The sequence below is a fragment of the Monopterus albus genome, unplaced genomic scaffold (genome assembly GCF_001952655.1).
Source record: "Monopterus albus unplaced genomic scaffold, M_albus_1.0 scaffold32.1, whole genome shotgun sequence".
Classification (NCBI taxonomy): Eukaryota; Metazoa; Chordata; class Actinopteri; order Synbranchiformes; family Synbranchidae; genus Monopterus; species Monopterus albus.
Genome location: NW_018127912.1, coordinates 1,495,258 through 1,512,156, shown reverse-complemented (window position 1 = coordinate 1,512,156; position 16,899 = coordinate 1,495,258). Strand labels below are relative to the sequence as shown.

Below are 16,899 nucleotides of genomic sequence, written 5' to 3'. Positions count from 1 at the left end.
AATCTGGAAAAGCACCAGAAATGGCTGAATGGATGGAACTGCGAACATGAGACCTTACCAGGTAATATCAAGGAATATTTTTTACAAAATGGGATGTGCTTGAAATCACTCTAGACACCCAGTAATTTAGTAGTGAGCAGTCAACTGAGATTTTGGACACTTGTATATTATCAAGTTGCATCATTGGTTAGCTGGGGAGCTGCACAACTGTAATTTTTAATTACATTTTGCTTAAAATTGTTTATATTAAAAACTAATGTGTGTAAGGGCTTGTAATTACAATACAAACGCACACTGGCAACATTCTATGATGTCACTGATGATGTGCTACAAAAGCCAGTTTAATCATTAGGAGCAATGCAGAAGCACTTTGTGTTATTTGAATGCTGCAAATAACTACATTTTCAGGGAGCTAGTCTTAGACAGTAAAATTACCTGCAGTTATGGTATTTGCCTGGCGCCTCCCCCTGAACAAACTACAGGGATATGATACCTTGGTTTGTCAGTGGACAGAGATCTGAGTTAAACATAATTGAGACGCTTGCCAGCAGCGCAGGTGGACCGCACCACTTCCTCATAACGGTCTCTGAGGTGCAGTACCATCCAAAGATAACTGTAAAACTGTAAATCCAGTTGCTGTTGACCTACAGTAGTGCTTCTAGATATCTTGTGACCCTGATTCCTCATAAACAATTTATGGCAACAAGCAGGAAAACAAACTTCAACATTCAAATAAACATCACACTACAGAGGAGGATGCCCATAGCCTTTATTGGTAGGTTATTTCTGTACATACACCTGCTCATGTCTTATGTACATTATTTATTTTTTTGTGAATCTTAACAACTACCCATAGTCATGATACCCCATATATATATATATAAAAAAAAAAAAAGACTTTCTGTGCAGAGTTCAATCACAGTCTGAGATCTATGAAGGACATTTTCATCTGTATAATGAATGCACACACACACACACACACACACACACGCACCACAAATATCTTGCATATGGCCTTGTGCCTTGGTTTACATAGATCAAAAAAATACACACAGTGACTGACGAACCAATAGGCAACCCAGTAGTTATCAAGTGAATTTGGATCTTCTCACATATAAACCAACACTGTGGGAGCTTTGTGTGTCCATGGTATATGTGCTTCCATTACTGTCTGAACAAGACACCAGAAAGGTTATAAAATGTTAGCTGTCTCACTCTTAGGGGCATGTTTCAATTTTGAAACAAGCTACAAATACATTTTACAATTATTCAAGTAATGTGCGAGTCTTATATTACACTTGACCCCCTGCTGCAACTTTGGAACATACCTGATGGTGAGATTTTCCAATGCTACATATTATCTAGTATAATCCCCTGAGTGCGACTCATACAATCAACCAGAGCCAAGTGACCTTAAACTAAGGAGCTTTTCTCAAATGCTTTCAATACACAGTCTGTGTCTGGGTGTTTTTATAAATCATGAGCTGTGCTGAGTGGGAAAAGCTAAATCTATACCGTGTTCAAACAGACCAGTTCCTGCCTTTCCTCCTAATTGGTGGAAAATGAGTTTCATTAAACTGAGATGTGCTTTATGATGTTTTAAAAATCTGATGCATTTACCACAAAGCAGGATTGTTACTTGGGTAGGTAGTTTAACTAAACTGAGCCTAGAAAAACCATTTTCCTTAAACCTGCGTCAACAGCTTATCACTTCATAAAACTGAATAGCAATTAGTTGTTTATTTACACCTCCAGCAGAGACAGAGCAACATTAGCTTTAATTTGTTTGGCATTTTGCAGCCACATAAGCCATCAGCCATTCCTGGTCTGGACTAGTCCTGTTTTACTTAATAAACCTGCTTTATGATACAGAACCCTGGTATTACCTAACACCTAATAAAGAGGATCCAACACTCATGGTCACCCCAGACCTCTGAACCAGGGGAACAGTCTTGTAAGAGCCACATCTTTAACTTGAGCACACATGTAAGCAAGTCAAGCTCTGTAGATAAGCAAGAGAGGCCATGTCAAGGTGTTATGGACAAAGCTATTGTGTGCTTTAGTTTCTACACACGATCACAAGAGACAGAAAGGAAACAACATACTATAAAACAAAAAAAACTGGCCTGTTTCATAAGTGCACATTATATATGTACACACTTTGTGTTTATAACTTATTACAACAACGTTATGGCAAATAAAAACCTAAAAGAAAGAACCCTGCTTTAGAGTCAAAACTCTCTCCATGTCTGATTTGTCTGTTTTGCTTGTTTCTCTCTCACACAAAAAGTTCTGAACACGTCTACAAACATCGACTGCTCTTTCTCACCAAAGAAAAAAAGGTAAACAAAAATTGAGATACTAAAAAATATAATGCAAAAGAAAAGGTTTCTTCTCTTCATCACCAGTGGCCATCTTTCCAGCTTACATGTTCCACTGTGACTCAGAAGCAGTTCGTAGGCAGCCAGCCCATCACCTGGACACACATAATGGTGAAAAAAAACATTGTTTTCACATAAACACATGGAGCATAAAAACCCATTCATACTTATGGAGAGTACGTGTGTGATTGTCACTGGGTTAGGGTGACGCACAGTGGAGTATGCAGAGGTAAGGGTCCGGTGGTTGATAAGAGTGACGGTATTGAGTTTTGTCCACTGGCCTAACATGTTCCTCTAAGACTCATCTGTCCGCTACAGAGCTGATTTGGATTAAAGGTTCCTTTGGAGTTTCATGTTGCCTCCACAGCCTCTGGTAAGGAGAACACCAAACCAATTGTTACAAAAGCACTAAGGTGTTTTTTTTTTGTTTCCGTTTTTGCAGGTGAAGTTGCCGCTGTGACAATAGATAACATATGAAAGTCTTCGTTTTATCATGGTCCGACTGTGCCATATGCTTAGGTTTGGCAACATACAAGTTACAGAATTTCAGCTCACAGAACTGAATTCCAGAGTCCAGTCTCCAGCTGTCGCTTTAAAATCAATAACGCTGCCCATGGCTGGTTCTCCTCTGACATCCCCACAGGTTGGTGCCGGTTAGCAGGGCTTGACAGTGTGCTGCTCGTGTGTTAGGTCATGGACTGATGGTGACTTCACTCTGAAACCCAGTATGGGGATGCTGGATTTATAAACAAGGGGGCAGTAAAAATATGTGTGGGAGAATCAATGCTACATTGTAAACAGAGGGGAAGGGTATTTATTTTGGAGCTTGACAGCCACTGTGATTCTGTGACAGAGCTGGGCAGCAGCAAAGGTTTCAGCTGAGCTGCAGTCAGGTTAGTCTGGTCTGAAGATGGGGATCTTAGGTAGGAACTCGATTAGGATTACCTGCAGGTGATAAGAGAAAAAGCTGTTAGTGGTTAAGTCACGGGTGGATGTTATTTACTGTGAGATGATAGTGACTTCCAAAGCGGTAATGTGGCTTTTTTTTTATCAGAATATCAGAGTCACAAAAATATTGCATTAATATGATGAGGTACCTTGATTTCTTAAGCATTTAAAGCAGCAGGTTAAACCTGGCTCATCTTTGGTTTGCATTGATCATTATGTCATTTTGTTCTGAACAAAAATACAATGTACATTAGTAAAGGTTTTCAACTTGACTAATTTGTGCATCAAGCTCTGATGTGTGAGTCAATTGTTCCCTTAATTTTTTGAGCAGTGTATTTGGCGCTGTACTAAAATGATATATGGACCTTATTATCGCATTATTTTCAGGCAGGTGGGCCTTTGTTTTTAAAGACAAAACCATAGTCACATGAAATATTTGATTTTTTAATTTAACGACTAAGACTAAGAATCAGAATCAGCTTTAATCGCCAAGTATGTTGAGCTTACAAGGAATTCGTCTCCAGCACAGACGTCTCAGTGTGTTTTAGGCAACAGACAAAGATAAAATGAATGCAGCCATGGTTTATTTTCAGGTATAAAATCTTTCGTCGCTGTATTATAAAACATTGCGCAGCATTCTGGCTTTCAAATGAATAGAACTAGCCTTCAAGGACTATATTATCACTTCCCCAGTATCTGAAACAACATATTCAACCCAGTGTTGCCCCTTGCATTTTTAACCTACTGCATGTTCTGTAAGTATGTTCTCACCAAATATTATGGGACAATTTTACCCAAATACATGTACAGAGCTCAAACATTCATCCACGGTGCATACTTACAAATTCCATCATGTTGTTGGTTTCACACTTCCTTTTGCTTAATCTCCAGTGCAAACACAACTGTAAATAAAGTATAACAGTGAGTTTACATGGCATGCCCTAACAAAGAACAATGTCTAACAGACAGCATTCCTTCCCCACTTACCTTGTGGTACAGTCTGCTGTTCTCCCACTCTAGGAGCTTCTCTAAGGATCGTCTTGTCTGGAAGGCAACAGTGAAATCAGATGATATTGTCTGAACCAAAAATATATATATAGTTGATTTGTATTTACTGTGATGAATATGAATGAGGTGCAGGGTGGGTGGATATCTCACCCTCTTGCTGAGGCAGATGACAGGCCACAAACTAAAGCCCAGAGTGCAACAGCAGCAGAGGCAGCCACACAGGAGCCACCGCACATTCACTGGCAGTGTCTTCCTCAGGCAGCTGTTCACACGGTTGATACTGGCTTTGAATTCCTCTGGTGCCACCTAAGGGTAGCACACATTCATGGATTACTTAATATGGTAACATGTATGTGTAGCAATCCACATTTTTTTTTTATAGATATTTAATCTGCGTTCTGAAGTGACACTCAGATAATGAATAATTGTGCACTAGAGGATGAAGCCATTTAAAATAATGTATTATATGTTAGCTGGTGGCTGGACTATTATATAAATCTAATCACGCAGCAATATGGGAATGTGTTTTGTTACATATGGCAAAATATGCTGATTATTAACAAGACATTTACCTTTCCTGTAAGTGCTGAAGGAAATTCTGACTCATATTTGTTGCTAAGCCCAAACCTGCAGGGGACAGAGACATTTTTGACTTATTATACACAAGCACACACACACACACACTCCATCTGGATAATTTACTTGAATAAACAATCCTCTGCCACATGAGAACAAGTCTATGACATGTGCTATTTAATGTTTTCCTCTACTTATCCAAAGGTAAAGCTAAGGAGTGCAGCAGCAGTTGGAGGTGAGTTATCATTGTTCAACTTAAATAAGCATCAGTACCACATAGTGTTTGGGGGGAGTCCCCTAACACAAACACATTATTTGTATATTAAAACAGAAACCATTTGGCATTTCATAAAAAATATTCATGACATGTCAAGTGTTAAGTATAATGATACGTATGATGAATATATTGTATGAAGTCACATTTCAATTCCCATAGTGTCCTGTATGATTTTATTGACTGCAGTCATACATTCATGATAGGTGAGATAATGTCTTCTTTTCTATTTACTTTGGGGGAGAATGATTATTTATGTCACTTAACTGTAACAAATACTGTTAATACTCCCTTAAAAGGATTAAAGGGGAGAAACAAATGGGCCACCAAACCTTTTATACACGTTCTCCAAACTATAATGATAAAATAAGCTATCATTACCTTCCACAGTGACCAATAGGAGTATCAAATCATAAGACACACATGTCAGCAGTGTCTTCAAAGCCATAAGTAATCCCTGTTACAAAAATGATTTATAGATAAAACATTGTAACCTTTTAAGAAAGATACTGACATTTGCTAGTTTCAGTGTGTCTACTGTGAGGGCTTTGTATTTCTGTTTTATATCACCGTTAAAACCGGCTATAAGAGGACCGGGAAGGGGCGATATCGGCTCACGGCTAAGTCTCTGGCGCTAGCACTCTTTTGTCGCCTCTAGCTAAAGCAAATCTAAAATAAATGAGTAACATGATATATGGCTACAAAGGAAAGAACTTACACTTAAATTGTATACCATTATATTAACTGAAAACGTTACACAATCATTTATATTTGCCCTTAAAAAAATTTGCAGCATGTTGGCTACAATTCTTCCTTGAGAGCACACCGTAACGTTAAATACTTATTAGGTCACAGACTTCAGCTAAACTACTCAGCCACCCATCGACTGCTGGCAGTTGAGCTAGCTTGCTGCTAACTGTAGTTAGATCACCAGCGACAGCAGCTAATCATTCCACGATAACTTTAAACTCCTGTTTCGATGTCCGTGAGCCTCGCCGGTTGCTTACACAGTTACGTGGCCGGATCCCCGCACTACCACTGGGTCCGGAGCGTACTTGAGGAGCTGCTCCTCCGCGGCCCTGTCCTCGTCCTCCTCTTCCTCCTCCTCTTCTTCGTAGATCTCATCAAAGTCCTCCATCATCGCACGGCTCGGCCTCGCGCTTCCCGGGAAAGACACCGGGAGAGACACGATGCCGACGAAAAGCAAAACCTTACCGAGAAAACAGTACAAATAGAACCGTGAACAGAACAACAAAAGTGATCAATCCGTCCGTGAGACGATACAATTCACATCTTTCAGCAGGCTCCAAAACAAAACATCAACATCCGCCGCAGCAACCCTACGTCACCGGAAGAGGGACGGACGACTGAATTCTATTTTTATAACCTGTTTTAATAACTGAACGTAGCAATTTATATGGAAGCCCATTCCCGCCAGTTACTCCGACTTAGCTAAGTCGAAATTTGTCTTAAAGCGTGTAGGAGACTTGCAGCTGCCAATAGCAGAACCTGTGAAGCAATCTCCAGGAAACCACAACCGGAAGTAGGGTTTAGCAACGCTCCTAGTGACAGGAGTAGACGGGAAGTGAGTTAAGGGGGGCCTTCTCTAAAACTGTCTGAGCTTAGGGCATTCAAAGGTCAGGATGTGTTCTTAGATTTTTACAGATAAAACTGCCTGGGGACAAGATCATCAAATGAGGGGTCAGAACGAGGTCAACCGACCAACCAGGGAGCGAGGATGAAGGACAACGCGGAGGACGTCAGATCTACCATCATTTGTATATTTGAAAAACTGTATAATTAGTTAGAATTTCTACTTAGATTTACTTAAGTCATTATTTCTACTTAGCTAAGTCGGAATTTCGACTTAGCTATGTCAGAATTTCGACTTAGCTAAGTCGGAGTAACTGGCGGGAATGGGCTTCCATAGGCACTCGTATAGCAAATCGAATTTCCCCATAAAAAATAATGGAAACACAGATGATTTGTTCCACAACCATTTATTCATATAAAAATGATAACAGTAATACAAAATACAACATAAATTAACCTGCGCTTTACCTTTGAAAAGAATCATGGCTGGCGTGAGGGAGACTAGAGAGAGGAGCTATCTGCTATGGGTTGGCTCACTGATATCTTCTTCTTTTAGTGCAGCTGTAACAAGGAACCTATCCAGTGACACTTGGTTTTGCCTCCTTTTGAGGATTTGGCAGAAATGTGACACTGCATTATCGTTAAACAGATTGGTCGCTCGCACTGCTACAGCCTTATTTGGGTGGTGCTTTTCCACAAAATTTTGCACTGTTTCCCACATTTTACACATGTCCCTAATCTCATTTGAAGTGAGGGATTCCTCTGGCTTTTTATCCTCCTCTTCAGACGAGATCTCCTCCATAACCTCTTGCTGTTGCTCGCGATGCAGATCTATCAGTTCGTTGGTGGTCAGCTCCTGGCCATGTTCCTCCACCAGCTCTTGAATGTCGTCCTCATTCACCTCGAGTCCCATGGTCTTCCCCAAGGACATAATTTCGTCGACAACTGGTGGCTGCTGTTCCTGAGCAAACCCCTCAACGTCATGTCCAAGAGCACAATCAGACCACAGTTTTCTCCAAGCAGAATTAAGGGTTCTCTTGGTGACCCAATTCCAGGCTTTATCGATGAGCTTGAGGCAGTTCACAATGTGGAAATGATTTTTCCAAAACTCTCTGAGGGTAAGGTTTGTTCCTTCGGTCACCTCAAAGCATAGCTGAAATAGTGCTTTGGTATAAAGCTTTTTAAAGTTGGAAGTGACCTGCTGATCCATGGGCTGGAGTAGTGGAGTGGTGTTGGGAGGCAGGAACTTGACCTTAATAAACTCGAATTCCTCCAGTAAGTCATCCTCAAGGCCTGGAGGATGAGCAGGAGCATTATCCATTACCAGCAAGACTTTGAGTGGCAGATTCTTTTCTAAAAGGTATTTCTTCACTGTAGGACCGAAGACCTCGTTGATCCACTCAACAAACAAGATACGAGTGACCCAAGCCTTGCTATTGGACCTCCACATAACATTTAACTGGCTCTTCTGCACCTTGCATTTCTTGAAGGCTCGTGGATTCTCTGAATGATACACCAACAGGGGTTTGATTTTCAAATCCCCACTGGCATTAGCACACAACAGAAGGGTGAGACGGTCTTTCATGGGCTTGTGACCGGGCATTGCATTCTCTTCTGCTGTAATGTACGTCCTCTTTGGCATCTTTTTCCAAAAAAGCCCTGTCTCATCACATTTAAAAACTTGATGCGGCAGGTAACCTTCGGAAACCATGAGCTTCTGGAACTCAGCAGTGAACGCCTCAGCTGCCTTAGCGTATGAACTCGCAGCCTCTCTATGCCTCACAACACTATGGATGCCACTTCTCCTCTTAAAGTTATCAAACCATCCCCTGCTCGCCTTGAAGCCTTCTTCATTTTCTGTCGACGTACCTGGCAGTTTACTTACAAGGTCAGTGTACAAGGCCTTTGCCTTCTCGCAGATAATGTTCTCGGACACAGTATCACCTCCTAGTTGCTTCTCGTTTATCCAGACAAGAAGCAACTTTTCTACATCTTCCAGAACACGTGGTCGTTGCTTTGATACTCTCGTGACTCCTTTTGCTGCATCTAGCCCCATTATTTCTTCTTTTTTCTTTAATATTGTGCAAATTGTCGACGTAGACTTGTTATAAAATCTTGCGATGTCGGCCACTCGCATACCTCGCTCATGCTTCTGGATAATTTCCTTTTTAACTTCCACCGTAATCATCTCCTTCTTCTTCTTACCTCCGTCCTTTTCAACCTTTTTCTTCTTCTTCATCGGGTCCATTGTTGCAGTACAAATGACTCTATGAGTGAGACCGGGAGACGATTATTGTACTCACTATCCCGCAGCGAGAAAGAACCATCGGCTCACTTGTGACCTGACGCTCGGCAGACATAGTACGTACTAGTGGTGGGCGGATCGATCTAAAGTATCGATCGATACTTGCGTGATGGGATCGATAGTTGCGTATCAGTTTCTATTTTCTACATTTGAGTATACAACCCCTGTTACACCATAGTGGTTGTGCAAACACCGCACCTCTAGTGATGGCCGTCTGACACCGATGCTCCGAAACTCGAAGCAGCATTTTCCTTGAACCACAAAGCTTAGTGCGGAAAAAGACGGTGACCGATCAAGTCTGAATCACGTGACCAAACCAGTGGCTACTGCTTCCTAGCGCGAGATGCTCAGTAACGCGAAAAAATATAGTTTCTCAATAAAGAAATATTTGAATCTCCTTCCCACTTACATAATCACACCCTGCCCTAAACTTCTAAGTATTTTTTCATTATACCTGAAATGGTTCAATACCGTTTCATCACTTCAATCCACATCACTACGCTCCTCTCACTTCGCTCATAGGGCTTCTCCAATTTGCCCTTCCCTCTCCGGCTGTGAGTTGTTGTGAAGTTAACTCAGTTCTGCTGGCTGCATGATTGCAGAGAAAAAAGAGGAGCGCTGTTTGGAGATATTTTACAGCTGCAGACAAAAACACTGCAACCTATTGTCTGTGGACAAGAAATCTGCTATTGTGGCAACACCACAAATTTATACAAACATATTAAAACATACCAGAAAAAGAAGTCTGAGCTGCAAAGTAAACGGAAGGAGGAGGAGGGAGATCCCCAAACCAGGCCCCCGCACCGAGACAGATGTCACTGGCAGAGGCCTTTCAACGTGGTCCACAATATCCAGGTAGCTAATTTATAAAAGTGAAAATAAGATTTAGTCACCCCAAGCATTACTTTGTTATTTTTCAAAGTGTAATTGGTCGTCAGAGTTCTAATTTTAGCAGGCTGATTAAATATAGACTATTCAGACAGTCATAGAACATATTCAGCCAGCTGAAATAAATCTAAGTGAATTATTTTACTGGAACTGAAAAGTAAAACAAAAAGTATCGGTATTTACTTGGTATTGATACCAAACTTTGCGGTATTGCACAACACTAGTACTTACTACTCCTATTGCAAGACCTCGCTCGTTTATCAAGTTAAAATGTATACAAAATTTTTGCTCGTCTTGCAAAAAAAAAACCTCGCAGACCAAGGTACTCCCAATCCAAGGTTTTACATGATATTTAGGCAGTGACTGGAACCGGAAGTTGAGCAGATTCTCCAACTATGAACATGAACGTTGTTATGAGGTTAACGTTACATGATTTAACCACGATTTTTTTATATGAGCTGTATGACACACACACTTTAATTAATCTCCACGGTTAAAGATAATTTCTTACCTTACATACTATACATTTTTTAATAATTTTAACCTGCCAGCATGCGTCAATACGTTTTATTTTGAAAGGTTTGACCAGAAGTTTTTAACACCCAACTGCTGAACTGCGGTCAAATCAGCCGCAGTTCAGTTTTCCGTGGTCAAGCCAGCCGCGCTAGAATTTGAAGTGCGCCTATATACTCTATATACTTACATTTACGGTAAAGGTATTGAAACGGGCCAAAGCTCGCGATTTTCAAAATAAAATACCTTAACTCCAATGCTGTATTATTTATGAACTTTCAAGTTTAATAAAAACACTTTTTTTAATATTTACGGCATAAGGACATCATTTATGGATTCTACATGACCCGCACTGTTACCACACAAAGAATCAAGCATTTCTACTGTACCGTTCTGGAGAAAGCTCACATTCCATGTGCAAGATTTGAAATCCAGTACTGGATTTAGCAGGCGCTTGATGAGAAGGTGCCGTGGACACAGAAGCTGTGTGAGAGGTGGAAAGGGGAGGGGAGTGGTCGCGGATGCAGGTGAAGAGTTCGCCTCTCCCAAATGGAGTGGACGAAGGGAGGGTTGGCCCACTTAGTAAACTATTAAGTTAGTGACACCTTGACTTTCTTCCAAACAATGCACATTTCATTCATAATATTATAAACACACACCTAACATTTGCAATTTTTTGTTTTTCCCAAAAAAAAGTGTTTTTATTAAACTTGAAAGTTCATAAATAATACAGCATTGGAGTTAAGGTATTTTATTTTGAAAATCGCGAGCTTTGGCCCGTTTCAATACCTTTACCGTAAATGTAAGTATATAGAGTATATAGGCGCACTTCAAATTCTAGCGCGGCTGGCTTGACCACGGAAAACTGAACGGCGGCTGATTTGACCGCAGTAACTGACGAGACAAAAGAAAACTCAACAGTCGCGCAAGTGCTATCATCCACAAATATTTATGTTGTAAACTTGTACTGATCCATCGAGATCACGAACTTTCATTAAGATCATGAACTGCTCCAGCCCGAGAGGTTTACAGTAGATGTCGGCTCAAACCACTCCGGAAATTAAAGTACTTCCTGTTTAGGAAGTTGGTTTAGTGAATCGTGCTTTAGCATATTCACAGTGGATTACCTTAATTATTTGGCAAGATGACACGAACGGATTACTTTAAAATGATTTTACAGGTTTTCAAAGACGTTGTTCCTGTTATTACCAGCGGTATTCTCATAGTGGTTCTTCTGTCATGTGTTTTATTTGGTATCCAGATATACTTCGACTTAACCCAGGGGTTCTTCAGCATTGGTGCCACTGTTTTTCGAAATGGCCACCTGCACAGGCTCTTTTTGTACCCTTTGTACCACCGAACCTTTGCTCAGCTTCTCCTGAACATCACAGCCTTGGTGTTTCTCGGTGGCAGTTTGGAGAAGGGTGTAGGCACAGTCCGTTTCCTGTTCCTGTTCCTCCTGATGTCGACCACCACAGGCTTGTGTTACAGCTTTATGCATCTTCTGCAGGACAGCACCAACCAGAGTCACGCAGAGGGTTTAGTTCCTGTGGCTTTGGCCTGTGTGGCATTAACTACTATGCGCACAAAGATGACTAAAGGATTTCTGTGTGGAGTGAGTTTCCCCACCATGGCTCTCCCTTGGGTGCTCCTCATAATTACCACAGCTCTCATCCCTCACTGTGTGCTCCCCTGTAATATCATTGCCATCCTGATTGGGTGGATGTATGGGAAAGGATGGTTCTCTCATCTGGACATGTCTGCGGCCAGGTCTGGCGTTGTAGAGAAGATGATGCCTTTCAGGTTGCTGAGGAAAATCAGTAGTGTTATGTTTGTTCCCGCTTCCATGGAGGAAAAGAGGAAAACCCTCCTTCCACAAATCAACCCCACACCTGGGTCCTACCCTGTCCAGGCCTATGCTCCATTGTCCAGCATTAATACTGGACCCATGATGTATGAAGGCTGGGTAAACTCAACTAGTGCTTTGTCTGGTCCCACACCACCCCTCCAGCCTCATGGACATGGCTCAACACAGGGCTTTGTTCACAGTCATGACCATGACTGCAACCACCACAACAACCACGGTCATAGTCATGGTCAACCTTAGTTACGTTTGATTGATTGATCTACAACACTCGAAACATGTAGTTAAGCCATGTTCTATTAATACTGCTTTATTTTCCACTCTTAAACCACAATAACGGATGGTACACCTGCAGCACTCCTTGTCACTGAATTGTGTGGACTCTAATACTTTGGAGAAAAAAATATGGCAATTGACAAACTACATGGTTTTGTGTGGGAATTCCCTGTTAGCCTGTATGATAAAATGACAGGTTTGTACATATTGTTTTACTAATGTTTTTTTTTTTTTACACATTTAAATTGTACACTTTTGTATTATTTCTTATTCTTACAAATAAATGCATAAAGAATAAAAAGTCTCCAGGACAAAGACCCACTTACACCAGGAAAACCCAAACATCCAATCCTATATTTATACCTCATTTAGAATAGCAGAATCCATGTTATTTTTAATGTAAAAAATGGCAAGTCACCACACACTGGAAACTTTCATCCCTACCAGGTTATCAGGTACAATAAAGGATAGATCAAGTGATTAACAACAAACAAACAAAAAAAAAATCTAGTGTGCATAAGAACCTGTTTCTGTTGTTATAGTGTCTTTAAAAAAAATTAAATTAAATATATTTATATACTTTGTGTCAGATTTTGTAAGCTTTGTGCAAATATTTAGATTTTTGATGATGTATATTCAGGGTTGTTTGGAGTACATTTTGTGTGATCACTTAACCATGACATAAGCAGGATATAATCAGTTTTATGCCTTATTGGCTTTTTGCCTGATGAAGACAAAATGATTTTGATTTTTTAACTATAAAACTAGTTTGTTTACATGCTCCTAAAAGCAATGCTTTTATTAGACACCATTAAACATTCTTTGGTTTGTGAACAAACTATCTAGTTGCTTACTAGTGGCAATGTCAATATTGGTTTTTGGTTTGGTGAAGATGGACTCTAGATTCAAATCAACATCCAAGGGGAGACAGTTTTAGTCCTCAAGCAGTTTGGTTTAATCAACTCACTTGCAAAGAAACTCATACAGCTTCATGAGACCTGAATCAAAGTCACATTTATTTAAATGGCATCCTAGTTGCCTATATACTGCAGTGTCAGTGACACCAGAATACAGATCACATCTTCAGCTTTAGTAGGAGCTCATTCCTCCCAGGTGTCTCCATAGATGTTTTTCTTCACTGTAACATAAGAGAGATCATGGAAAAAAAACATCATTCTTTCACAGATATATTTAAAACAGTAGATGTATTTGGATACAGCATCTCTGCTTCTCCTAACCTCTATGCTTCACCATCTCTGCTTTAGCAGCTTACCCGCTTTCTTGGGCCTTTCTTGCTCCTCAGGTGGTGTTTTAAGATGTGTCTCAGCCTTCTGTGCGAGTGTGACCTCATAGTTTTCTCTGTTCTTGAGCCTTAGGTCCTCATAGAGGGTAGACTTCCTCCTGGGCTCCTCCTCTTCCACATATGGCTGGACTGAATGTGATGGGAACAAAAGTAGACAGTACAAGACATCTGATGAGCTTGGGCTTTGAGAAGCTGTTAAAAACATTTTTTATTGTTGTCTGATGATACAGAGTAAATGATAAATTGAGAAAATAATCTGCAGATTAATCCATTCTGGAAGCAATTGTTGGTCGCAGTTCTGCACACACCACTCTGTTTTTGGCTGAATGTAATATTTTTGCCAACTTCATGTGTGTTCATTTAAAAAAACAGAGATGTATGCTTAGCAAATGTTAGTATCCATTTGTTTGTTTACACTGAACAGTTGGCCTGTGAGCTGTGTACTCATTATGTGGTACCTGGAAGACTGAAGTCATCTGGTCTTTCCATTTGCATGGGTGGCTCTGGATTGTAGCCATATCCATAATCTCTGCTGTGGGTGGGCATCTGACTGGGAGCTTCTGCTGACTGGAACACAGTATCAAATGACTGGGTGTCTGGGCCACTCAGCTGTGACTGAGGACCCCAAGGTCTGGACAAAGAACAGAAAAAAATGGTAAAACACTGTTATTGGGAGCATTTGAGAGGGCACTGGCCTAGATCTGTCAGCACAGAATCTGAGATTTGAGTGAGCAGCGAGGATCCTCCATTGCTCTCAAATGCACACAAACCCCAGTGGAGAAATCAGAGCACAGACTCAGAAATGAGCACAAACATGGCCAGACTTATGCTCTCAAATCTGAATCTGTGCTGACATATATGTGTCTGTGTATTCTCACAGGCTGAGCTGCAAACTGAGTATTGCTTGAAAGGTGGTCAGTGCGCCCTATAATATTTTGGCAGGGATTTGCTTCCACATCTGAGCACCTGGATATATTGAAATATATCGTAAAACAATCTGAATTAGCCAGGATTTAATGAAGAGGAATGTGGTGTTTGTAGTACATACTGCTGTGGCGGTAGTCCTGCCTTCTGTCTGACAGTGTCTCCAAAACGAGAGTTCTCCAGACTCTTGAATTTCTCCGCACACGTTTTCATATAAGACATTTTCCCAGCCAGGTAGCCACAGAAACCAGCAACTGTAGAGACAAACCATACAAGAGACTTTTAATATCAACATTTTATATTTTAATACCAATGTAACAATTCTATGACACTATGTTGGCAATGAGTATTTATTCTTTCATATATTTAATTTTAGCAAAGGATAGATGACAATAATTAAAAAAGTGTTAGCAATGTAAAATGATACTATACTGTGGATAACCACTTAACCATAAGGCACCCTTTAAGAACATGTCTAGTATTAATAGTAATTTTAGAGACTGTAATTTTTGGTGAGGTTCAAATGTTTAGCATTAGTCTGAGAGGTGTTTGCAACATTTAATCTACTCATTAATATGAGGCATCTGTATTGTCCAGGTTTAACATTTAAGAACTTACAGGCCACTTTGGGCAGAGATCCATATCTTGGAGATGCAGTCAGGGTCCCTACAAGGTTAAAACAAAACAAGTCAAAGAGTGTTTATATCTCTTTTACATATATTATGTTGATTCCTCTACATTATTCATGGCATTACCTCTGGCAATTAGGGCTTGAGTGACAGCCATGCTGACCACAGAGAAGGGCATAGCTGTGAAGAAAGTATGTTCATCTCAGATTCAGTGAAGAGGTGTCAAAGAAACATCTTTCCACCCTGTACCATTACAAAATAATTCTGACCTGTAGGTGCAACACATTCATTTAACTTACATCTGTACCAAAAGCTCTCATGGCTGCACTCTCTAAACACCCTCATCTCTTCTTCTGTGGGGATGTAGTCCATGCCCAAGGGCCCCTACAGATTAACACAACACTCAGTGTTGACGAGCCGCAAAGACAGACCCACCTTTCAGACAAAGTAGCGAGATTAACTTCGAGCAGCAACAACACGCCTGAGCCCGTCTGCAGTTCAGCCAAGGTTAATGCTAGCTTGCTAACACGTTAGCATCTTGTTAAATAGTGCATATTTATTAGTGTGCTTACCCGTGCTCGTCTACGCTGCGGCTCCTCCGGAAAACCTGTAGTGGTGGATGACATGACTACAAAGTCAGTGCTAATGAAAGTTTTCAAAACATGAGAAATAACGAAGTGTAAGCCGCTCTACAGACTGGGCTCTTTTCTGTTTGGTACAATGTCATAGCTCATGCTAACATTGGCGTAACCCGGAAATTAAAAAGTGGCATTTGTAAGTCAGATGAGGTGAGAAGAGCGTTGTTGTTATAATTACTGTTTGATACGGAATACTCAGAAAGAATAATTGGGGCAAATTATCATTAAGCATGCATTCCCATTTTACTGGTGTATGCGATTCTAAAAGCTTTAAACTGGACCTTTTATTTTGAAAGGTCAAGGCTCTTCGTGAAGGTATCAAAATTTGCAGTGCGCCCTCTGGCGGTCAGATCGATTGCTGCCGCATTACAATTTACATTTACATAGTCACTGATATATGTCAAATTCTGGCCCGCGGGCCAAATCTGGCCCACAGTGTAAGTATATTTGGCCTGTGAGATCATTTTAAATGTTTATTAGAGCCTTGCCCACCAGTATATATCGCATGCACCACTAATACTGCAAATCCCAGAATGTCCCAGTTTTTAATTTTGGCCCATTGTGTATTTGAGTTTGACACCCCTGTTAGATGCTTGGAACAACCTTCAACCTATCTGTCAAATAAAGTCTACATATGACAACTGATTCTGTATTAAAGGCAAAGGGCTGTCACACCAAATTAGGATTTCTTGTTTGTTTGTTTACTGTGCATTTATGAAATAACATTACATTATTTTGGAAAGTATTCTCACTTCACTTTCAGTGCATAAAATATACTA

At 40.6% G+C, this 16,899-nt stretch overlaps 4 protein-coding genes across 5 annotated transcripts; 1 reads left to right on the top strand and 3 right to left on the bottom strand.

The window, feature by feature from the left end:
• Positions 1 to 906: 906 nt before the first annotated feature.
• On the bottom strand, positions 907 to 9,908 carry chic2 (cysteine-rich hydrophobic domain 2). 2 transcript variants are annotated; one of them, XM_020597060.1, is made up of 8 exons: positions 9,818 to 9,908; positions 9,540 to 9,673; positions 6,195 to 6,397; positions 4,910 to 4,964; positions 4,488 to 4,643; positions 4,317 to 4,373; positions 4,172 to 4,231; positions 907 to 3,326 (listed from the first exon to the last, which is right to left on the bottom strand). In XM_020597060.1, exons 3-8 carry the CDS (start codon positions 6,326 to 6,328, stop codon positions 3,276 to 3,278), a joined length of 513 nt encoding a protein of 170 aa, XP_020452716.1. In that variant the 5' UTR covers positions 6,329 to 6,397; positions 9,540 to 9,673; positions 9,818 to 9,908; the 3' UTR covers positions 907 to 3,275. The 2 variants fall into 2 exon arrangements, 1 of the variants encoding a protein (XP_020452716.1); XR_002274669.1 differs by lacking the exons at positions 9,540 to 9,673; positions 9,818 to 9,908 and having other exon boundaries at positions 907 to 2,476; positions 2,595 to 3,326.
• On the bottom strand, positions 7,244 to 9,275 carry LOC109958425 (tigger transposable element-derived protein 1). Its single transcript, XM_020597059.1, has one exon. It carries the CDS (start codon positions 9,026 to 9,028, stop codon positions 7,295 to 7,297), a length of 1,734 nt encoding a protein of 577 aa, XP_020452715.1. The 5' UTR covers positions 9,029 to 9,275; the 3' UTR covers positions 7,244 to 7,294.
• Positions 9,857 to 13,145, top strand: rhbdd2 (rhomboid domain containing 2). The gene is made up of 2 exons (XM_020597061.1): positions 9,857 to 9,940; positions 11,748 to 13,145. Exon 2 carries the CDS (start codon positions 11,949 to 11,951, stop codon positions 12,591 to 12,593), a length of 645 nt encoding a protein of 214 aa, XP_020452717.1. The 5' UTR covers positions 9,857 to 9,940; positions 11,748 to 11,948; the 3' UTR covers positions 12,594 to 13,145.
• Positions 13,146 to 13,625: 480 nt separating this feature from the next.
• Positions 13,626 to 16,379, bottom strand: LOC109958436 (OCIA domain-containing protein 1). Its single transcript, XM_020597080.1, has 8 exons — positions 16,055 to 16,379; positions 15,782 to 15,866; positions 15,609 to 15,662; positions 15,472 to 15,519; positions 14,978 to 15,107; positions 14,388 to 14,560; positions 13,900 to 14,058; positions 13,626 to 13,764 (listed from the first exon to the last, which is right to left on the bottom strand). Exons 1-8 carry the CDS (start codon positions 16,106 to 16,108, stop codon positions 13,727 to 13,729), a joined length of 741 nt encoding a protein of 246 aa, XP_020452736.1. The 5' UTR covers positions 16,109 to 16,379; the 3' UTR covers positions 13,626 to 13,726.
• Positions 16,380 to 16,899: the final 520 nt, after the last annotated feature.